This window comes from Canis aureus, chromosome X (genome assembly GCF_053574225.1).
Source record: "Canis aureus isolate CA01 chromosome X, VMU_Caureus_v.1.0, whole genome shotgun sequence".
Lineage (NCBI taxonomy): Eukaryota > Metazoa > Chordata > Mammalia > Carnivora > Canidae > Canis > Canis aureus.
In genome coordinates, this window is record NC_135649.1 from 33,028,435 (window position 1) to 33,052,292 (window position 23,858).

Genomic DNA, 23,858 nt, shown 5'->3' on the forward strand with positions numbered 1-23,858 from the left:
TTCACCCACACTGTGTGCCAAATAAAGTCTTACTGAATTGAAGTGATTAACCTGGTCCTTTCTTCCTTGTTCTGCTGCTAATAATCCTAGGCTCTAAAAGAAAGGAAATGCTTAAAGATTAATTTAGAAATTCAACAGATTTTGTGGATGTGCTCACAAATCTCAGATATAAGTTATTTTGTGGGAAGCAAACCTACTTTTTTTTTAATAATTGCTTTCTCATCAGTTCCTTATTTTTTTTTAATTGATGCAGGGCTGACATACAATGTGACATTAGTTTCAGGTGCTCAGTCAACTTACTTTTTATCCCTGGGCATGGTTATAATTTTCCTTTTTAAAGGTAGAAATAATCACTCATACATTGCTGGTGGGAATATAAAATGATATAGCCACTCTAGAAAATAGTTTGGCAGTTTTTTATAACACAAAATATGCAATTACCATATGACCCAGCAACTTGGGCATTTATTCCATAAACAGGAAAAGTTATGCTCACATAAAAACCTGAATAGGAGTATTTACAGCAGCTTTATTCGTAATTGCAAAAAATTAGAAACAAGATATCCTTCAATGAATAAATGTTTAAACTGGCACATCCATACCATGTAGTAAAAAAAAAGAATGAATTACTGATACACATGAGTTGCAGGGACTTCAAGGGTATTATGCAGAATTTTTTTTTAAGAAGTCAGCCCCAATTACGTGCTATGTCTATTCTAGTAACATTCTTGAAATGACAAAAATATAGAGATGGAGAACAGATGAATAATTGCCAGAGGTTAGAGACTCAGGAAGAGGAAGGCAAGGAGCAGGGTGCAGAAGGGAGGAGGGTATGGGTATAAAATAGTAACTCAGGGGATCCTTGTGGTAATGGAACTATTCTAGTTTTTACACATGTGATAAAATTATATAGAACCACACTCACACACACACACACACACACACGAGTGCATGTGACACTGATGAAATTTGAATAAGGTGGGTGGATATAACCACAGCAACTTTCTGGTTTTGATACTGTATTTTAGTTATAGATCCTATTACCTTTGGGAGAAACTGCATGACAGGTACACTGAGATCTCCCTGTACATTTTTCCAACATCCTGTGGATCTACCACTACTTTTTAAAGATGCTTTTAGAAACTAGGCTTCTAAAAAAGTAGATGCATCTTCCACTGAAGCAAAGTGCCCATCTTCTTGGGTTTGTAAAAAGAATAGGGATAAAGAAGCTGTGGTATATATACACATGGGAATACTACTCAGCCATAAAAAAAATGAGCTCTTGCCATTTGGGACAACATGGATGGGCCTAGAGGGTATTATGCTAAGTGAAGTAAGTCAGACAAAGACAAATACCATATGATTTCACTTCAATGTGGGATCTACAAAACAAAACAAACAGACTCTTAAGTACAGAGAACAAACTGGTGGTTGCCAGAGGTGAGGTTGGTTGAGTGAAATAGATGAAGGGGATTCAAAGGCACAAACTTCCAGTTATAAAATAAATTAAGGCAGGGGGATGAAAAGTACAGCACAGGGAATATAGTCAGTAATACTGTAATAATGCTGTATGATGACAGATGGTGGCTACATTTATTGTGGCGAGTACTGAGTAATGTACAGAATTGTTGAATCACTATGCTATAGACCTGAAACTAATATAACACATGTCAATTTATACTTTAATTTAAAAATCATGATAGGCAGCCTGGGTGGCTCAGCGGTTTAGCGCCGCCTTCAGCCCAGGGCGTAATCCTGGGGACCTGGGATCGAGTCCCGCATCCGGCTCCCAGCATGGAGCCTGTTTCTCCCTCTGCCTGTGTCTCTGCCTCTGCCTCTGCCTCTCTCTCTCTCTCTGTCTCTCATGAATAAATAAATAAAATCTTAAAAAAATAATAAAAATCATGATAAATAGGGGGCACCTAGGTGGCTCAGTTGGTTAAGTGTCAGACTCTTGGTTTCTGCTCAGGTCATGATCTCAGGGTCAAGAGATCAAGCACTGCATTGGGCTCTGTGCTAAGCAGGGAGTCTGCTTGAGATTCTCTCTCTCCCTCTGCCCCTCCCCCCACTGTACACACTCTCTCAAAATAAATAAAATATTAAAAAATAATAATGATAAATAAAGCCCCAAAAACCAGGTTGTTCTTTTCTCAATTTTGGTTTTTAATGAGGTTGGAGACCAACACTCCCCAAATAATCACAATCAGTCCTTCTCCCCAAGTCTCCCATACACACTCACCAATAGTAGAGAGTATAGTTGGTGTCAGGGCTTGTATTCCTTCCAGGAAGCCAAGTACACTTCATGTAGCTCAGGTTGTGCCAAACACATTGTAGCTCAGTCACAGCCGACTCAGGATCACCTAGAATATCCAGCCAAGGGTTTAGGATGCTTCTCTCCCTGTCATACAAACCTGCCAATCCCTCTGGGGCATGGGGAATAGTGAGAATGTTTTACCAGACAGCCAGTCCCTAATCTCTCATCCTATTTTACCCAGAAGGCACCCAGGATGGAGAAAACCCAAATCTAACTTGTTACAACTTTCTCTCTCACCTCCAGATACCAAGAAAATATTTTTATGATCACTGAGGGGCCCTAACTCTGTACGCCTAACTGCAGAGAGTTTAAAGGTCAAATAATATTTCAATGATAGGCAATGAATATGGAATTCCTAAATGAACATGAAAACACAAACAACCCATATATCTACCCGTCTTTAAAGGAAAACAAGTCTATTGAGTTAAAATTTACCTTCCTGTCTTCTGACTGATACTAACACATCTCGTTTTAAAGACTAAACAAATATTCCTCCTGAAGCAATTTGGGGGAAAAGTGAACTCTTGGTAGTTGTTTACTGTGTGTTGAGGAGCTCTGCAATCTTTATCATCTGAAAACTCTACCTTTATAAAGCCTTTTGTTTAAGGCATCATGTCAGCAAGTTAAATGCCTATGTTTAAAATGCAAACTTGCTATCCCTCAGGATTCTCGAAGGGGTACTGTCCGGAGGCATCATCAACCATTTTATTGTCCTAATACAATTTATGCTTTTTCAGATTATTTATTAAACTTCTAAAGAAATGAGAGTAGGGGAGGTAAGATGTTTTAAACCATGCTCCCAGCCTCCTGGCAATACCGAATTTTATTTTACAAATAGGACTTCATCTACTTTTGACCTGTGCAAGGCAGGTAGACAGAAAGGCCAACAGGCCATGTAGTGCTAAAGTTCAGAAGTGGGAGATAGGACCCTCCAAATAAGGGGCAGCATGATATTTATAGATGATGCATATCCAGCATTTACTCTTTGCCGGGCCCTATGCTAAGCACCTCATGTACACTGACTTCCATAATCCTGTCAAGGTCCTGGGAGGCAGGGACTTGTCATCAGCCCCATTTGACAGATGAGGAGAGTAAAGTGGGTAGGGGCTAAGTGATCTGCTGAAGGTCACACAGCTGTTACTTGGCAGAGCTGAGACTTAAACTTGGACATCTGAGCCCCAGTAGCCCTGCTCTTAATCAGGATAAGCTCCTCCCTGCATGCAACCCAAGTGCCAGAAGAAACTGGGTAATGGGCAGGAAGGGAACTAAGGGCCAATGACCAACCTGACTACGGGACAGCTTTTCCTAGGCCAGCGGGCTCATTTTCCTTTTCTAATGCCTTTCCCCAAATATGTTTCACATATCAAGCTAATCTTTCTATCGAATGAGGAGGGCAGTATTTGGGGTATTTTTAAGACCCTGGGCCCGTCATCTGAAGACCAATAGCAACTCACTCAGTTCCCTTCTTCCTCATAAAGTGGATCAGAGTAATAATATATGCCTTGCTCACTTGACAAAATAAGTTTATGAGGCTCAATTTAAGAGAGGGTATATATGTGTGTATATCACATTCCAAATTATTCAATGCTATAGAACTATTAGGCACAGTTATTCAAGTAGTGAGCACCTCGAAGGCAGGGACATCCTCGTAATTACCATTGTGCTGTCAGCACCTAATACAAGTGCCTGGAACTTATCAGATTCAGCACATATTTGAAAACTGAATGAATTAATGAACACTGAACATAAACATATGGATAATGTGCATTTATTCCCTAACTTCCAACAAACAGTGCTTTCAGTTACCTTCAGGTGGTGGGGTGCACTTTTCCACCAAAATGCTAGGATTGTCACTTTCATTGGTGCTGCACTGGGACCCCACTTGCAGACAAATCCTCTCATTCAGGGGTACTTCTTTTGAACGATGAGTTTCAGGAGCAATTTTCTAAAATCAGGAAATTGTACAAAGGCATTGCTCTAGCAAACATACAGCAATATGCTTAGGTAATAAAACATCAGCATGGTCAAATATGTAAAAAAAAAAAATTGAAGGTTATCAGATGGCATACACTGGTGACTCTCAACCTGCAGTGATTTTGCTCTGCCCACCCCCACCATCCCAGGAGGCCATTTGACGATGTCTAAGAACATGTGTGTTTGTCACGACTTAGGAGGGGGCTGCCACTGGCACCTAGTAGACAGAGGCCAAGGATGCTGCGAAACACACTACAATACACAGGACAGTTTTCCGTCCCCTTACAGCAAAGAATTATCCTGCACCAAATGTCACTAAGTACCACTAGTGAGAAACCCTGGTAGAGATAAAAGATAATTTCCCACATTTTAAATGTATAAACATCATGACATTTACCTATAAACCTACCATGCTAACACATCAACTGTCTAAAACCAATTTTAGGGATCCTTGGGTGGCGCAGCGGTTTAGCGCCTGCCTTTGGCCCAGGGCGCAATCCTGGAGACCCGGGATTGAATCTCACGTTGGGCTCCCGGTGCATGGAGCCTGCTTCTCCCTCTGCCTGTGTCTCTGCCTCTCTCTCTCTCTCTGTGTGACTATCATAAATAAATATTTAAAAAAAAATAAAAATAAATAAAACCAATTCTAAAGGAAACACAGGAAGATTATCAAAATTCAATTCCTAGGGGTGCCTGGGTGGTGCAGTTGGTTAAACATCTGACTTTTGGTTTTGGCTCAGGTCCTGATCTCAGGGTCCTGGGATGGAGCCCCGAGTTGGGCTCCATGCTCAGCACGGAGTCTGCTTGGGTTTCTCTCTCCCTCTCTCACTGCCTCTCCTCCTCCTTGCGCATTCTCTCTCTCCCAATAAATAAATAAATAAATAAATCTTTAAAAAAAAAATCCACTTCCTAACTAGATTCAGTATACTATCAAGATCAAGGTAAAAACTGCCTTAAGAATCCAGTAATCCGGGATCCCTGGGTGGCGCAGCGGTTTAGCACCTGCCTTTGGCCCAGGGCGCGATCCTGGAGACCCGGGATCGAATCCCACATCCCGATGCATGGAGCCTGCTTCTCCCTCTGCCTGTGTCTCTGCCTCTCTCTCTCTCTCTCTATCATAAATAAATAAAAAAAATTTAAAAGAATCCAGTAATCCTGGTCACCTCTGAGGACAGGAAGCAAAGGGGGGGGCCTTGGACCAAAGACAGACTCTTCATTAAACTTCGTTCTGTACTGTTTGACCATTCTGACTACTTCACACAAACACAGAAATCTTAAGCATAGCTTTATGCCCTGAGTATACCGCCCTCTTATTCTAAAAAAGTAGATGGGCTCTGTGGAACTACAGAAAGCCAGCTTATATACTGCATACAGATGGAAATCACAAATCTGGTCATTATGATTTAGGATCATGAGATTAGAGGGCTCTTTAGGAAATTAACATTTCCCAAGCTGACAGAGTTAGAATAATTAAGAATGAAGCTGCTTTTAATCAGAGCTCCAAGGAGTTTCCTGTTTTGCAATAGTTTCTGACTCAAGTTGGAGATAGCATTTCCTTCTATATACGTGCTGATGGCCCTGAAGTGGAAAATTTGTCATAGTTCCCTCTGTCTGCCACCCTAAGGAGCTACTCTGCCATTTCCCATGCCTACTGCCAGCAGGAGCATGAGGGCCACCATCAGACACTCCCCAAATCAAGACTTAAGGATGCTCTCCGAGAGGTAGCTAGCAAACCAACAATTAATGAATCATAGCAAAGATATGAAAAAAATCACATTAGTGAGACTAAATAGCTCTCAGGCTCAAACAAGACAGCACTCTGAAAGGCACTAGCACTTAAGAAAGGACAAAGAAAGGCATGTGCACAAACCTCTGGCAGGGAGGAAAGGGGGGGGCGGTTTGGCCCCATGGGCACAGAGCACTTCTGTCCCACCTGTAAAGCTATGCCCACCTTCAGTGAGACCTCCAGCTACTCTCAGCCAAGTACATTTTCACAACTAATTTCTAATTCTTTCATAAGAAACCTACTTATCAGGGCACCTGGATGGCTCAGTGGTTGGGCATCTGCCTTTGGCTCCGGTCATGATCCTGGGATCCTGGGATCAAGTCCCACATCCAGCTCCCTGCAGGGAGCCTGCTTCTTCCTCTGCCTATGTCTCCACCTCTCTCTCTGTGTCTCTCATCAATAAATAAATAAAATCTTAAAAAAAAAACAAAACAAAAGAAACCTACTTATCATTTGCCTTTCTATATAGTTGGTGCCTACCAGAATGGAACACATCAGTTAAGCCAACAGAAAGGATGTTTTCTGGATGTTTCTAGGATGTTTTTTCACAGTGATAGTTCTCATGGCAAAGTAAGAAACTGGCCCTTGAGAAATGAATGTGTGCTGAGGGGATGAGGGTTCTTAGCCTGTGAAAGTGAAGACCAGCTCCGCGATCATAGTAATGGTGGCACAAAAAGTCCCAAGTGCAAATTTCACCAACGTCCCAGTTTTCCTAAGCTCTAATCCTATATACTCCTAAAGGAGCCACATGGACATAAGGATCCTTGATAATTCTTATTTGGAAGCTGCCTCTGCACCCTGAAGATACCAGGGGTGGGGTGGGGGGACATGTATGGTTAAATGCCATAAATTAGCATCATCATGGGAAAAATCCCAGTTCTCTTATTATATTAGACATTGTTCCAGTGAGAGGGCTGAGGAATTTTATTACACAGAGATTTTCATTATAATCAAATTTTTTATAATCAAATTTTTTAAATTAAATACTTCAGTACTTAATCTGAATCTTATACTGGGGGCATATAAATAATAAATCAGAAAAGAGATAGTAGGGGGAAAATAATTTTTAAAATCTCTTTCTGGGGTGCCTGGGTGGTTCAGTCAGTTAAGCATCTGCCTTTGGCTCAGGTCATGATCCCAGGGTCCTGGGATTGAACCCCATGCCGGGCTCCTTGTTCAGTGGGGAGCCTGCTTCTTCCTCTCCCTCTGGCACTCCCCCTGCTTGTGCTGGCTTTCTCTCAAATAAAAAAAATCTCTTTCAAAGCTTAAGGCAAATGATATTAAATTGGCTTGAAAAAAGTAGAAACCCCAATTGTCAACAATCACCCAGCCTAGCACATCTCTATCAAACAAGGAACTAAATCCCGGCAGATCTTGATGAGGTATGTCTGATGGCTCCCACATGACTTTTGGCTGTGGTGACTCATTTTGCTGGTAGCTGCTGTATGACATTGTGCTCCACCCCTTGGGGAATCTGGGCTTCTTTGAAAATTTATTGAAAACCAAGGCCAGAGTCCTGAACTGGTCCCTCCCCTCAGGACCAATGTTCATTTGGCTGGATCACACCTTTCCCAATTCCAGATTCCTTTCTCAGTAGAAAAAGAGAGTCAGCCTCAGTTTTTGCCTTCCTGGATGCCTGTATGGAACAACAGCTTTTTAATTTATTAACCTAGTGAAACTTGCTATCTCTTGGTGATGAGAGAGATTTAATCCGATGCCAAAGCAAATAAATCAACATTCTTTTAACAAGCCAAAAAACAAAAATAAAAACAAAACTTGATGCCAGATCCTTCTTCTACCTGCCAGATTGGGAAACCAGTAGATATTGCTAAAACAATGGTGGAGGGCAGCCACTTAAAACTAATCTTGTATTTGTAAAAAATTATCTATGAATCCCGGTCTCTCGTGTTAATGATCCTCCAATTTGAAGATTGAAAATGACCCCAAGGGTTTATCTCATTTAGCAAATTAGGACCATTAGACAGTCCCATAAGCCCCCTTAACATATACAAAGTATCCTAAAGCCACTACTTCAATATGCTTCAAAGCATATATATGGCCCAGTTTTTGTATGATGATGTTAATGCTTTGTCCAAAGGATGAAAAGGGAAATCACTTCTGCCATTCACTGTCAGCCTCAGGATTGTAAACCTCAAAAGGTTAGACAGGAAATCTCCCATCATGGATTAGAAGGGATAATCCATGTTTATCACAAATGTAGCATGGACAGCCATCGACACTGTCAAATGGCTGGAATATAAATGAGCAGGCCTTAAGCAGAGGTCACCTTTATGATCTCCAGATGGTTCCTTCAGGGGCAAAATGGAGGGCAATATTAGGTTGAACCATATGTCCTAAAGAAGCAACAATTGCATGTGATTCAACCTAATAACAACGATGATGATGATAATAAAAGCTGATGATTATTGAATGTTAATGTGGTGCCAGGTGCATTACCAACATCATCTCCTTTCATATACCCACCATTCACACGAAGTAGGTCCTCCCCCAGCATTTTACAAACAAGGAAATGGAAGCTCAGAGAGGTTAAGTGACTTGCTTGGGTCACACACCTTGAAAGGGGAAGAGACAAATGCTCAAACCTAATTCTAATTCCATTGCCTCCTAAAGTTTCTTTCAAGTCTAAATGTCTGTATCTGTACTGTGGGATTAGTCCCATTTCTAGGCTAGACTATCACCATGTCTACCTGATTGATCTTTGGGTGTGCTTGGCTGGCTAGTGAATGCGGACCAGTTAGGAGAAAAGGTTACCTCTCCTCGGTTTCAATGAGATACTTAGGCAAAGCTCTTAAAGGTCTTTCCCATAACTTCTCAAGGCTGAACTAGGAAAGTTGCCACCAAGAATCCAAATGCCTATGGCCCCTCCTTAGGAAACAAGAGGAAGCCAACAGTGTAAAAAGGGGAACTCGACTCCTGAAAGTATTACAGGCTTCTGAACGAAGAGCAGCTCTTTTTCGTTTGCTTGCTTGTTTTTTTAAAATTGAAGTAGAGTTGTAAACATACAACATATTAGTTTCCAGCGCACAACCTAGTGATTTGACGTTTTTATACCTTACTTGGTGATCCCCATGATAAGCCTAGTTACCATCTGCCACCACACAGAGTTACTATAATATTATTGGCTATATTTCCTTTGCTGTACTTTTCATGTCCATGACAAACTGCAAATCTGTACAACTTAATTCCCTTCACCTGCTTCACCCATTCCCCCATCCCTTGCAACCATCAGTTTGTTTGCTGTATCTATGAATCTGTTTCTGTTTTGTTCCTTTTGTTTTTTAGATTCCGTAAGAGTGAAATCATATGGTATTTGTCTTTGGCCTATCTATGTTGTCACAAATGGCCACATTTCATCCTTTTTTATGGCTGAGTAATATTACATTTGCATGTGTGTATATGTGTGTATGTGTGTGTGTGTGTGTGTGTATCAATGGAAACTTAAGTTGTTGACTCTATACCTTGGCTATTGTAGATAATGCTGCAATAAACACAGAGGTGCATGTATCTTTTCGAATTAGTGTTTTTATTTTCTTCAGGTAAATATCCAGAAGTAGAATTGCTAGATCATAGGGCAGTCCTATTTTTAATTTTTTTGAGGAATCTCCATATTGCTTTCTGTAGTGGCTGTACCAATTTGCATTCCCACGAACAGTGCAAGAGGGTTCTCTTGTCTCCACATCCTCATCAACACTTGATATTTCTTGTCCTTTTTTAAAAAAATGATTGTTTTTAAGTAATCTCTACAGCCAGTGTGGGGCTCAAACTTACAACCCCAACCAAGATCAAGAGTTGCACATTCCACTGACTGAACTAGCCATGTCCCCCAGTATTTCTTGCCTTTTTAATACTAGCCATCCTGACAGATATGAGGTGATAGATCTAACTGTGGTTTTGATTTGCATTTCCCTGATGATGAGTGATGTCGAGCATCTTTACATGTGTCTGCTGGCCATCTGTACACCTTAGTTGGAAAAATGTCTATTCGGGTTTAGAGGACTTTTTTTAAAACGCAAATACTTCTGGGGCGCCTGGGTGGCTCAGTCGGTTAAATGGCTGACTCAACTTCAGTTCTGGTCATGATCTCGAGGTCCTGGGATTGAGTCCCATGTCAGGCTCCGTGCTCAGTGGGGAGTCTGCTTGAGGCTCTCTCTCCCTATTGTCTCCCCCTGCCCCTCCCCACTGTTCTCTCTCAATCTCTCTCTCTCTCTCTCTCTCTCTCTCATAAATGAATAAATCTTTACAAAAATTTTAAAAACAAAAAATAAATAAAATGCAAAAACTTCTAAGTTGCTTCAATTCCTTATCAGTGAACACCTAAGCCATGATGAATACCTCAGCAGAAAATGGGCAAGATCGGCAGATTAGCAAGTTTACCTCAAGAGGAAGAACCTTTTCCATCCTCACTTTATTGTGTTTTCACATATATTATGTGTCATGTCCCAGAGAGCCAGGGAAGTGCGCAGAGCCATACCTGACATAGCAGAAAAGTGAGGCTCAGGAGATTAAAGTAACTCACACAAGCCACGGAGACGACTGAGTGGTACGCCAAACTAGAACCAAGTTCTCCTGACTCTCCCTGCCACCAAGCTGCGTGAACACAATGATCTTGCGATTCACTGATCCACAGCACTGTCACTGGTAGCGACTTCTTATTCAGTCTCCTCACCATCCCAGGCAAATTCAACCCCGAATGGCCCTGCCTTCTCCCCTCACTGAAAGAAGGTATAAAGACAGAAAACGTTTGTGGACAGGTGATCTGATGCTCTGAAGAATCTGTCAACTAGAAGGAGCTACAAAACCAACAAGGCCTGAGAGAAAACTCCGCTGAATAAGACTATCATAAAGAATCTGAAATTATCCAACCTTGTTAACAAAAAGGCACTGATGCCAGTTGTCTACACCTGACTGGAAAGGCTGCGAGTTCCGCTGTCTTCTCCCTGGCCATTAGGAAACCTGGTCCACCCTATCTGCCCCAACATCTTATTTTTCCTCCTGCCACATGGCCATTTACTCTTGCATGGCCTGGGTCTGGCTGATCTGTAGGCCTGTCACCAGCAAGATGGGAAATGCAAAAGCTCCCTGAGAAACTGGCAGTATGGCATCCACACGACGCTACAGGCGGGAACACAGGAACACATTTTAACACAATTATTTGTTGAGTGCCTAGTAGATAAAGATATCTAGCGTTTCCTAACAGAGTAATCACACTGCATTTGATTATCAGATAATGAGCAAATATTTTCAAATGTTCAAATGCTCAGTTTCTTTCAACAGTCTTGTCAGTCATTTTCCAGGTGTAATTGGGAAATGGCCCCAAACAAAATTCCCACTTTGAAGTAAGATTAGAATTCCATTTATTCTCGGCTCCGACTCAGAGTGTTCACTTTACCTCATCAATGCAGTACGTTCTGTAACACTTACCTTATCCTGTTTGTTGTCAAAATGACTAAAATACCGTAAGGTGCAATTCGGGCTGGCTCCCTCGGGAGGATCCCATGTCCATATGACCGTGCAGAGGTTTTCAACAGAAACACTCAAATTCGTCACAGGTGGCTGAGTTTCTGCTCAAACCAAGCACAAGAAATACATTTATCGACATCAGGTTTTTAGTGGGCCATTGACTCCATTCCTTCCGGTCCTAGAGGCCAAGAATAATAAAACTGAGTTCACAATAGTTAACATTTACTGAGCCAGGCACTGTTCTAAGCGCTCTCCATGTTAATCCATTGGTTCCACTCAACCATCTTGCAAGATAGAGACTATTAGCCTCATCTCAAAGATGAAGCGATTGAAGTCAAGGACACTGAGTCATTTCCCCATGTCCCATAACTCACGAAAGGCAGACCTGGGATACAAACCCAGAAAGTGTGGCTCCAAGCCTCATTTTTTTCCCCCAAGCCTCATTTTTAACTACTTGCTACGGTGTGGACGCTGGACCCAGGAAGAGTATGGTCTTAAATTTACGTTTTCCTCCTGCAGGAATTTGGGGTTCCCTATGCTTGGGATTCTACACGTCACTCGATGCAGACACTTCCATCTCAGCAGTTCCGTGGGTGAGTTTAAGCAGCACACCTTTAATCGTGCTTGCTAACGTGACCTGGTAACTGTTTTTTATAACTTTTCCAAAGAAGTATTGAGAAAGATTTAATAGTCCTTATTGTTCCCCTGAGGTCTGACACTAAACAGCTGGGACTGTAGCTTTGACTAATCTGAAGAGGGAAGGAAAGAGGAGAAACTGAACCAGTATCTTAAAAATATGTCTCATTTGGAGAAAACTCACCACTCTCTCTACCAAATATTTAGTGACTCTCTTATTTTGGACCCAGCTCTATCATCAGGGAAGGGAGTTTTAATGCCTCTGGCAAAAACAGGGAAATACAGAGAGTGGGGTGGTGGGGGGAGGAAACATCATCCCAAACTTTGCTGACAGCTCCTGAGATCAGGACTACCAAAATCATCTGCCAGAAACTGGATGAGGCGTGTACAGAAACTGTTCAATCTTTGAAGTTTTTCTGTAAATTGAAGATGATTCCAAAATAAAGCTGATTAAACTACTTAAACTATTTAAAAAGAACAATCCCGCCAAATTGTCCGAAGTTGCAAACTTAATTGTTATCAATTGCTTACAGGCCACAGTTCTCTAAATTTATCAATCCAGAGAGTTGTATTTTAGACTCTATGCCAACCCTCTGGAGTACACTGGGCCTCTAACATAATCTGTAAATACTTATGCCATTACCTTCCCCTTTAACAGAACAAAAAATTCCTTTTGTCCCCAAACAGGAGCCCCATAGGCACTACATAGTTGGCATTTCCCCAGAGGTCAGTTTCATTCATAGTAGTCTGCAAAGGCCCGGGACCATCAATATTCATTCCCTCTCTCCCAACTCTTCTACCATTAGTGTTGCCACAAGGCTGACCAAAGGCCCAGCTGGGGGGAGAGCAGCCCACAGCAGGGTCGGTGCAAGCAGAAGACGCCTACTACACTGCATCAAGACCCAGCTAGGCGTCTGGAAGCACCAATGGCTGGGGCGATGGTGCCAACGTGAGGATTCAAAGTGATTACTGGCAAGTACAGCTACTCCATTTGGGCCTTTCTAACATCACATCAATGAAACTTTTGAGGGATCCCTGGGTGGCGCAGTGGTTTAGCGCCTGCCTTTGGCCCAGGGCACAATCCTGGAGACCCGGGATTGAATCCCATGTCGGGCTCCTGGTGCATGGAGCCTGCTTCTCCCTCTGCCTGTGACTCTGCCTCTCTCTCTCTCTCTCTCTCTCTGTGACTATCATAAATAAATAAAAAAAAATTAAAAAAAAAAAAAAGAAACTTTTGAAGACTAATCATTTGTCAGCTATACAGCCTCTAGTAAAACCTTTGTTCCGGGGCACCTGAGTGGCTCCATCGGTTGAGTGTCGGACTCGGTTTCTGCTCAGGTTGTGATCTCGGGGTCATGAAATTGAGCCCTGTGTTGGGCTCGGCTCAGCTCAGAATCTGCTTGAGACTCTCTCTCCCTCTCTCTCTGTCCCTCCCCACGCCCCCTCTTTCTAAAATAAATAAATAAATCTTTAAAAAAAGAAAAAATAAAGGGGCATCTGGGTGGCTCAGCCAGTTAAGCATCTGTCTTTGGCTTAGGCCATGATCTCAGGGGTCCCAGGATGGAGAAATGCATCCCCAGGCTCCCTGCTCAGAAGAGAATCTGCCTATCCCTTTCCCTCCGCCCCTTCCCCCCTCCCCCGCCCCGCGCTCATGCACACGCTGGTTCGTTCTCTCTCGGCTGTCTCTCAAATAAAATCTTAAAATAAATAAATAATAAAAAATAAAAACTTTGTTCTTCCTAAAGACTATAATCTACTTTGGCCTTTTATTGGCCTTATTCTGTACTTTTCCACAAACACATTCCAGCAAACTTGTTGACACTCTACCTTCCGACTCCCACACAAAAATTAAAGCCCTGATAATAATAATAAAAAAAAATTACCTATTTACGGCTCACATAAATCACACTTCAATTTTCAAGGCAATTCACAAAATCTATTTTTTAACCTCAGTATTTTGATAGAACAATAACTGCATGATTTCCAATCTCTTGAATGGGTTTATTTTTCCTTCATCTGTTCTTAAGTGTCCTTTAGTCAAAACTTCCAATTGGTTTGGATTTTAGGCTATTTGTGCCTATCTGCCACCTTTTTCCCCCCTAATGGTTCCTTCCATTTCCCTTGAGATTTTTCTACGTCCTATACTTTAAAATACACACATGCATACGCATACTTGTCCTGAAACTTTAAATACAATGTCCACACATGTAAATATATATGAATATGTGTGTATATGTAACACATTGGGATATGTATATAAATAAGTGGTGACTGTACTTTTCCTAAAGATCTCTAACAGTTCCTCATATGTAAGACGTAATATAATTTCAATATAGTGTAGGATTAAGAGCCAGACTCTTAACGCTGGAGCCAGACTGCCTCAGTTCCTGTCCCGGATCTGCTACTTACTAGCTGGCAAGCTACTTAACTTCTCTATGCTCTACTTTTCTTACATATAACACAAGGATAATAATAATAACCCATCAAAAAAGGGTTATTTGGAGGATGAAATGAGTTAACAGATGAAATGCTCAGAACAGTGCCTGGCACAGAGCAAGTGCTATATAAATGTTAGTCATCTACTTTCTCCTCGAAGAAACAAAACAGCTCTAACAGTTGCTTTGGTCATCTATGAACCGGATACATGTCCATAGCCTATGGACAGAACGAGTTAGACATCTAATTTCAACCATCTCTTAGAAGTTGATCACTGCCTTCCGAAAGGGAAATGGGAAGGAGAGGGAGACTCAAGCTGCTCCCCGCAACTCGACTTCAAGCCTCAAGTGAGTCTGTATGGTTATCTGGCACAACATACCGTTCTACTTAGGAACTGACATGGTCAATGCTCTTTCTAATAAGGCATGTTGCTTAGGTAACAGTTTTGCTCTCTCCTTTCCAATCCCAGGAGCTGGCAGAAGCATGCATATTCTGGGAAGAGTTAAGGAAATCACAAAAGTCATATATGAGTCACCACCTTCTTCCCTTATATCTACTCAGTAGTCATCAATGTCTGTCTGTTTTTTTCTTGCAACATCCCTTTTAATCATCCCAATCACACGAATGTGCTCTGCTGGGTCCCGTGAGGCAGGCCAACACCAGTAAATCAGGGCCCTGGACAGGAGGCATTCACAACACATCTGTCTAGGGGACATCTTCAATCCTGGAGTCCTGCGGAGCCTTACACTCCAGCAATGCCTGTCACCCGCTCAAGTCTCCCCGCTTGCTTCTCCTCCCATGTCATTCCCCTCATGCTGCACCCCACGCAGGGCCTTTGTGGGCAAACGGAACCCTTCTGCCAGGGCTGACTCTGCCAACGCACCCTCCTGCCAAGCCCAGCTGCTCGCTACCCACAAAGGAGCACCCTCTCCCCCTCACTCCTGGCTCTCTGCTCCTACTACTCTCCACCAACTAGAAAGAACTTCTCTGCCCACTCAAATTCCACCCATCCTGAAGGTCTAGCTCAAGTTTTTACCACTTCCACGCAACTACCAGCCCTCACAGCTTTCCCTCTTTTGGATGCCTCCAGCTCTTGTTGTTTGGACCACGTGCTGTGGCAATTATAAAGCAAGTCTCCAACACACAGTCAACCACTTCTTAAGAGATGACCTATACCTCTATTCAGGGGTCCCAACCAATCCTGCCCTGCCACTCTGGGAGGTGCCCAGCTCCTCTCCCAGCCAAGGACTCCCCTCGTTCTACAGAGGGCTCAAGGGCAAGACCTCTGGAGGCAGGCCGCCAGGACTGGAAGCCTTGCTCCCCTCTACCACCCACAGGGCTTGGAGCAAGGCTCTTAACCTCACTGTGCCTCAGTTACCTCATATACAAAGTGGGACTCACAGCAGCACCTTCAAGATAGGTTTTGTGTAAAGATTCAGTGAAACAACGTAAGTGAAAAACTCAGAATGCTGCCTGGCACAAGAGTATATTAAACACTAAACATATGCTGGTTGTGGTTATCAAGACATGCCACCATGTGGACTAGCAGCCTAAAGAGACTAAACTAAGCTGGTAACCTAATCATTTTTATGAACACGGAGAAGATTAGAGCTTAGGAAGCGCCCTTAGAACTTACTGATCAGAAAACTGCCAGGTGAGGATGGGGAAATGACTAGACCAGAGCCCCACAGCTGGGAAATGTCAGAGCTCTAAAACTTAAGTTCCCTGTTTCTTTTCTTTCCCCTTGGCCATATCTCCTTGCAATTCTATCAGTATTTCTAATAGTAAAGAATTTTTTTGTGTTCTAAGTAACCAAGTTACCAATGAACCGCTGAGACAAAACTGATTAAGTTGGGGGTTGCCGGGTATAGTCTAGAAGACCAGCTGTTGTTTCAGGTGTGTGTGGGAGTCTGTAGGAGGCTGGGTGTTGGGGCAGGACGGTGAAAGTCAGGAGCCTAATGAACTGGGCGACCCTCAACACGTCCCCTCTTTTCTCTGGACCGAGCTTCCTCATATGATTATGAGAATCGGATCCCACCCCCCCACCCCCCCCACCCCCCGTGAACTGGAGGCGCACGGTGGGGGGCAGTGCAGCAAGGATTATGCTGTACACCCTGAGGTTCCTACGTCAACCTCCACAGCCTGGCTCAGTGCTACACAAGGCAGACGCTTGAATAATTATTAACTGAAACCTCCAAACCTGCCCCAGGCCTCCACTTTAAATGCCACCTTTTCAGTAAGGGCTTCCCACTTCACCCTACTTATAATGGCAACCCCCTTCTCGCCTTGGTTTTTCTTCATCATACTTGGCGCCATCTGACATACCTGGTATTTTACTCCCCGCCCCCGGACTCTTCCAATAGCACAGAGGCTGCACAGGGCAGGGGCTTGCTTGGCCCGGTTCACTCGCCCCCGCATCCTCAGCCCCTAAAACACCGCCTGGCACGGAGCAGACGGCATTCGTTTTGTTGACTGAATCGACAGAGGGCATCAAGATTTCCTAATCACCGCTTCAGGCTGGGTCTCAAAGCACCACACACTGGTGAAAATGCAATAAGCAAACTGTGGGCGTTTGCGTCAATATGGTAATAAACGCTCTCAAATTCGGAGCTACTATGGTCACCCAACGTTGCCAGAAGGCCACTCGAGCCAGAAGCAGCCCATAAGAAAATCATGATGGATTTCACGCTAGAACTCTGCCAGGTTGATTACTGAAAAGCTGCCGCACGGGGCCAGGGGTACGTATCCACACGCCAACTCCCCGTAGGTGGTAGCTTGGCAACTTTCCCGTAAACCGAACAGTATTTCCAAATATAAGGGCTATTAAAGCAAACAAAAAGGCATCCACCCGGATGCTGCTCCGGGTTTCCCAACGGATTGCTCGAGCGCCAGAGGAGGCCGGGCCCTCTCGTCGTTTTCCTTACGAGGCCCGGGGTCTCCAGGAGTGCCCTTCCACTCCACCTCGGCACTCAACCGCCGGGTACCCGGTAGGGAACCCCGGCCGCCGGCCCGCCGGTTCCCCGTCCCTCATCCCCTCCCCGGGGCCCGTCCCGGGTCCGGACCCGCCGCCTCCGACGCCGCGGGCACGTTTCTGCCCCGCGCCGGGCGCCCGGATCCTCGGCTCTTCCCGACGACGGGAGGGAAGTGCGGCGCCAGTCGTCGTCCCGTTCCGCCGCCGCCCCCGACCCGGGAACGCCCGGTGGCTCCCGGGCCCCCCAGCTCGAACCGAGCGCCGGAGGCTGCGGTCCCCCAGCGCCCGCCCTCGCCGCCGCCCGGGCCCGCGACAGCACTCACCGGTGGGTGCGGCGACCCCGCCGCCGCGGCCGCCGGCGGCGCAGAGCAGCAGCGCCCACAGCCCGCAGAGCCGCGCCGGCCGCTCCATGCAGCCCCTCTCCTCGGAGCCCGGCCGGGCCGCGGGCTCGGCAGTCTCCGCCTCCTTCGCTCCCTCTCCCACTTCCCGGCTCCGCCGCCCTGGAGCCTGGGGGCCGGCGCAGACCGGAATGGCCGCCCCGCCCACCCGCCGCAGGTAACCCGAGCCGCGGGCGCGGGCGCAGGGGGCGGGGCGCCGGCCTCCCCACGCCGCGCCGCCCGCGCCCCGCGCCGCTGCACCTGGCCCCGCGCCGCCCCGGCCCCTCCGCAGCCGCGGCCCCCGCTACGCTGAACTTCCTCGGGCACGTCGCGGCCCAGCCCGGGCGCCCGCCGGTCCCGCCCTCCGCGCCCGAGCCAGCCCCGGCCGGCGGGCCGACGCGCCGGGGCTGGACCCCGCTGCGTCCCCGGGCAGGGCCGGGACGGGAAGGAGCCTCGGCCCGGGAGTCTGGAGACGCGGCTCCCCGGCGTCGGCCCTGAGCCCCGTTCCCCAGGCCCTGCCTCCAGCCTTGCTCTTCGCAGCGCACGTCCCCGGGGGGCGCGGGCGCGGCGCGGTGCGGAGAAGGCCCGCAGGTGCGTTGGGAAGCCGGCGATGACCAGGGAGTCGGCTGCGCTGGGCAGAATTCTAAAGGTGAACGACGCCGCCTTACTCCGCACGGACCTTGCGTTTTGAAAAGCCCGCAACCAACTTTCTACGTATTTCTTTTTCAGGGGTTTAAAATCAGAAGGACGGGCTTTGAATACAGAAAGTGGGTGACTATGACGGTCAACGACGAGGCTGGGGGTGGGGGAGAACAGGAACCCCTGTTACCTTCCTATTGCTGCTGGAACAAATTACCATAAATATAGTGACTTAATACAGTTTTTTTTTTGTTTGTTTTGTTTTGTTTTGGAGTTAGGTCAGAAGTCTCACTGGGCCAAAAATCAACGGGTGCGCCTTTTGGGGGTTTTTCTGAGAGCGAATCTGTTTTCAGCTTCTCCAGACCACCGAGGTTCTTTGGCTTGTTGCTGCACCACTCAGGCCACTACTTTCCTGGTCACTTGTCTGATTCTGGCCCTCCTGCTTCCTTTTTTCATTAATAAAAACTCGTCATTAGATTGGACCTACTGGATAAAATCCTCACCTCAAAATCCTTTATCTAATCACATCTACAAAGTCACTTTTGCCGTATAAAGTAACATGCTCACAGTTATCTGGGACTTGGGCATGGGCATCTTTGGGGAGGGGCATCATTCTCTCACCACCCCCCAAAAAGGGTCACATTTGGATAGAAATCCACCGACCTAGGCATATTTTGGTTGAATTAAGCTAATGCATACACCTGAAATATGTTGCAAAAAAAATAGGCCAGTAAGAATGCTGATAACACCCCTGGCCTAAAGGCATGGGGATGTTTGACCTATCTGAAACAAAGGCCTCACTCTTAGAATTATGGCCCTCGAGTTCAATATAAATATTTACTGTCCTTCCAGAAACTGTGGTAGCCACCAATTAAAAGCACGCCCCGCCAACAAAGAGCTGCAGTCAGGACAGGGGGGGCTTTCTTAAGGGCAAAAACAAGGAACTGTGGGCACACGAACCAGGGGTGCCTTCCGGGAGAGAAGGGGCAAAGGAGGCTTCCAGGGAGTAGGCCTGCCTGCGCAAAATCTTGAGATAAGTCTTGCGTCCCAGGTTCAGAATCTTTGCCTGCAACTATTATTGAACAACACGATGTTTATGAAAACGCTTTGTAAACTATGGAAGCTGGTAAAACTGAGAGATACCACCATTATTTCTACACGCCCCTGCAAAAAGACTGGCCGCTCTCTAACCTAAGACCCCCCCATCACCACACACATACACTTTGTTGACATTTGCTATAAACATTATACAATACGTTTATAATAACATTTCCAAAATGATTATGTCATCCGCCTTCTATGAAGTCTCCACTTGGAATGGGAGCCCCTGGGGACTGGCTTAGTGCCACCGTGGGCACTGTCTGGCATAGATTGAATGAGTGCTTAATGAAATGAACGGTAATGGCAGCAAATGATGAGAAAACTACAGGTCACGACTTGGCATCAGCCTCCAGAAAAGGCCCCGGAAAATCTGAGCATTGTGAGGCAAAAGACAAAGGGCAGTGGCATGACCATACTAGTACTGGCCTGCTGGCAGTGACTTTGGGTGTTCTAGCTAGTTCCACTTCCTCTCTACCCTAAACTTCAAGCCGCTTTTTTTTTTTTTTTTTTATGTTTTGGAGAGAGTGGTGAGGTTTAGGAATGCTGTTTCTTCAACATCAATCTTTTATTTGTAATTTCCGTGTACTTTTACTCAAAGCGCATCTTAGATTGAATTAGGCCACTGCTCTGGTCTGCGGGTAGATGAAGACAAATGGATAGCTTTCCAGGAACTGCAATAAACAGCTCTTATTTGGGCTTGTGTAATCCGAGTCCTGACGAGTCCACATCAAGTTTAGCTTTAATTGGTAATTCATTGAGCCCTGATGATTTGGGTGTGAGGCTACCAACCATCTTCTTTTCACTCTGGCCCTGAGGTGGCTGTAATTCTGGACTGCCCCATGTACCTCAGCCACTCCAGTTGGCTTTTGGGATCTTTACCCTTTCCACTAAGGCTTCCTCCTTTTTTTGTGAGTAGAATTGGAATAGGACACAAATAGGAAATATCTAGGGGGGGATGAACAGTGTTCCTCTTTCCAAAGCCAGGTCTCCTTCCGGCCAGTTAGAAACACCCTCCTGGGGAGGCCTGGGTGGCTCAGTGGTTGTGTCTGCTTTCAGCTCAGGTTGTAATCCTGGGTCCTGGGATCGAGTCCTGCATCAGGCTCCCTACAGGGAGCCTGCTCCTCCCTCTGTCTATTCCTCTGCCTCTCTCTGTGTGTCTCTCATGAGTAAATAAATAAAATCTTAAAAAAAAAAAGAAACACCCTCCTGAATTCAGAAAGGACATGGACACCAGCGTATATACCGAGGGCTCAGCTAACAATTCTGGACCCTTAGGTAAAAATCTCTTAAAGGGTCTTCTGCCTTTTATCAGGCAAATCAGAACAGATGCTCACTGCCACTTCAGGGCAAAGGAAAAAGGGAAACAACAAACAGGGACTTTCCCTTCTTCTGACACTAGAGCAATGGCTCCCAGCAAGGGTTGATTTGTCTTCCCCAGCGGACACTTGGCAATGTCTGGAGATATTTTTGGTGATTACCTCTTGGGGTAGGGGGTGTGCTACTGGGATCTAGTGAGTAGAGGTAGGAATGCTGTTAAACATACTACTACGCACAGGACAGCCCCACTCCCACTCACCGCAAAGAATTATCCAGCTCAAAATGACAATAGTGCCAAAGTCGAGAAATCCTTTTTTTTTTTTTAAGTCGAGAAATCCTAAGCCAGTGTGCACTCTTTGTTGTCTTTTGTACTTGCCCCTATCCACCCATTGTCCTCATGCCCACGAAAAATTAGTTGAGAGATTGATGCTAAAAGTACTTAACCTTGAAATGTGCCCTTCCTGTATCTGGTGTGCATATGGTTTCCCCGCCCAGCCATTCAGCCCCGCACAAAAACACCTCTCAGGGCAATTCTCCCCTCTGTTCACCTCCACTGTTCTCTTCAGGTCCTTATCAAGCCTTTCCCTTATGCCCTTGCAAGGGTCTGTGCATCTCCCCTCCAGGGGCCCAAACTTCTCAAGGTACCAATCTGATCATTTCATTCCCAGCTCAAGCATCTGAAGTGACACCTCCTCCCCATCAAATGCCACAAAAGAAAGTCTCCACGCCTTTTTGCCTGCGGGCTTGCTTCTGCAGGACAGACTCCCCGAATTCATCACAGTTTCTTCTCCAGCCAGGCTCCCCAAGTCCCTTGGCAGTCCAGCACTCTTAGCCAACCAGCCAGCTTTAGGCTCGAAGTCCCTTGCAGGCAATCTTGTTTGGGCCACATCATGTTTTAATTTATTTGGATTTAGATACTAAAAATGAAAAAAAAAATCAGGAGATGTTGCATGACACCACAGATTTTCAGCTTCTCTCAAGTAATCAGAAGTTCTAGTAGAGTCGAACCTGTGGTCCAGTGCACTGAAAGTCAGCAAGTGCTAACCAGGGACTGCCTCCTTATCAAAGGGGCATGTGTTCCCTGTCTGCACAGGCCCTGCGCTCCCTGGCCTGTCCTGGCCTGGCCTGCTTCCCTCACTTACTACTCGCCTGGCCACTGTTTGTCACCTCTGATGTTTTCTCCCTACAAACCTTCCCTCTTGCTATTCTCTTTACCCAGAGAGCTTTTCTGTTCCTCAAATGTCATATTTTTAAAGGTTTTTTTTTAACCCCCAAATGCACAATTCCTTACTCTCTCCCTCTTTTTTAAAGATTTTATTTGTTTATTTGAGAGAGAGAGCACGAGTTTGGGGGGGGGGGGTCGGGGAGGGCAGAGGGAGAAACAGACTCCCCGATGAGCAGGGAGCCCGATGCAGGGCTCGATCCCAGAACCCTAAGATCATGACCTGAGCCAAAGGCAGAAACTTAACTGACTGAGCCACCCAGGTGTCTCAAGATTCTAAATTTATTTGGGGTGACCCTGTCTGGCCCCACAGAGAACACAAAGCTGAATGTAACAAGGTCAATGTTGGTGACATACCATGCTCTCAGTGTCTGGGTTTTGTTGACTTAAAGGCTCTTGCTCTGGGGTGCCTGGGTGGCTCAGTGGTTGAGCGTCTGCCTTTGACATCAGGTCGTGATGCTGTGGTCCTGGGATCAAGTCCCACATCGGGCTTCCCGCAAGGAGTCTGCTTCTCCCTCTGCCTATGTCTCTGCCTCTCTGTGTGTCTCTCATGAATAAATAAATAAAATCTAAAAAAAAGATTAAAAAAAATAAAGGCTCTTGCTCTTCAGTAATTGGTTTTCCTCTACAGGTTTAGTGAAGCTCACTCGAGAGAGCACCATTTGCACAAGGGGCTTGCGACAAGACCCTCTGGGTTTAGCCTGAGGCAGAGAAGCGTGGTATCTGTCTGGGTCAATGTCCTGAGGCCAATTGACCACTAGGTCTCCAAACTTTACAGTAGTTATTAAATTGACTCTTGGATTTCCACAAGGCCCCCATTTGCTCCGAACTCTCCACCAGCCCTCAAGGCCTTACCTTATCCCACCTTCTAACCTCCTCTCTCACTGCTCTGCCCAATGCATGCTCCTCCAGCCACACTGACCTGGCTGTCCCTCACAGGAGCCAAGGGCACTCAGCCCCGAGGCCTTTGCCCAGCTTATTTTCCTCTGCTGGTTGCTCCAGCCTCCTGGGAGAGCCACGCATCTTACTCCATCACGTCATGTAGATGGCTCATGGAGGTATCTGCATGAGGTGTGCTCTGGCCATGAGCACACATGGAGGTGTGCTCTGGCTACCAAGTGGAAAATCACAAGCCCTGCCGGCACTCCCTCACTAGCCCCCTTCCTGGGTCATTCTGCCCCATTACACTGGAATGTAACCTTCATGAGGGCAGGGGATGTTTTCTGCTTTGTTCCCAGCTCTACCCCCAGCATTCAGGACTGTACCTGACACACGGCTCATAATAAATATAGGAGTGAATAAATTACACTAGGTGCTAGGTGTTGTGAGGGATACTAACCAACCAATGAAAGGCAAGGCTTCGTGTTGTTGCCCTTGGGAAATTTCCAGTTGAAGTTGTGGAAAGGCAGAGAAAACAATTAGGGAAGATGCAACAAACAAATATAAATGCGCAGAGAAAGACAAGATAGATCAGTGTGGTTGGAATTGCTTTTTTAAATAATTTAATTTAATTTAATTTTTAAAAATTTTTTATTGCAGTTCAATTTGCCAACATTTAGCATAACACCCAGTGCTCATTCCGCCAATTGCTTTTGAGGACTTCT

The 23,858-nt window shown here is 45.6% G+C and overlaps 1 protein-coding gene and 1 long non-coding RNA gene across 3 annotated transcripts in view; one reads left to right on the forward strand and one right to left on the reverse strand.

Annotated features, from left to right (window-relative positions):
- Positions 1 to 18,090, reverse strand: part of IL13RA1 (interleukin 13 receptor subunit alpha 1) — a 54,760-nt gene extending 36,670 nt beyond the window's left edge. The window contains exons 1-4 of one of the 2 annotated variants that reach the window (XM_077889025.1): positions 17,922 to 18,090; positions 11,517 to 11,656; positions 4,121 to 4,259; positions 2,240 to 2,360 (exon numbers count right to left, since the gene is read on the reverse strand). In XM_077889025.1, the coding sequence (XP_077745151.1) occupies positions 2,240 to 2,360; positions 4,121 to 4,259; positions 11,517 to 11,656; positions 17,922 to 18,009 (488 nt within the window). In that variant the 5' untranslated portion in view covers positions 18,010 to 18,090. Of the gene's footprint in view, positions 1 to 2,239; positions 2,361 to 4,120; positions 4,260 to 11,516; positions 11,657 to 16,952; positions 17,134 to 17,921 lie in introns of those variants that run through there. The other variant, XM_077889024.1, reaches the window with a different exon arrangement.
- Positions 18,091 to 18,355: 265 nt separating this feature from the next.
- On the forward strand, positions 18,356 to 18,854 carry LOC144308075 (uncharacterized). Its single transcript, XR_013374708.1, has 2 exons — positions 18,356 to 18,624; positions 18,705 to 18,854. It is a non-coding gene; the product is annotated as an uncharacterized LOC144308075 (long non-coding RNA).
- The last annotated feature ends 5,004 nt before the right edge of the window (positions 18,855 to 23,858 follow it).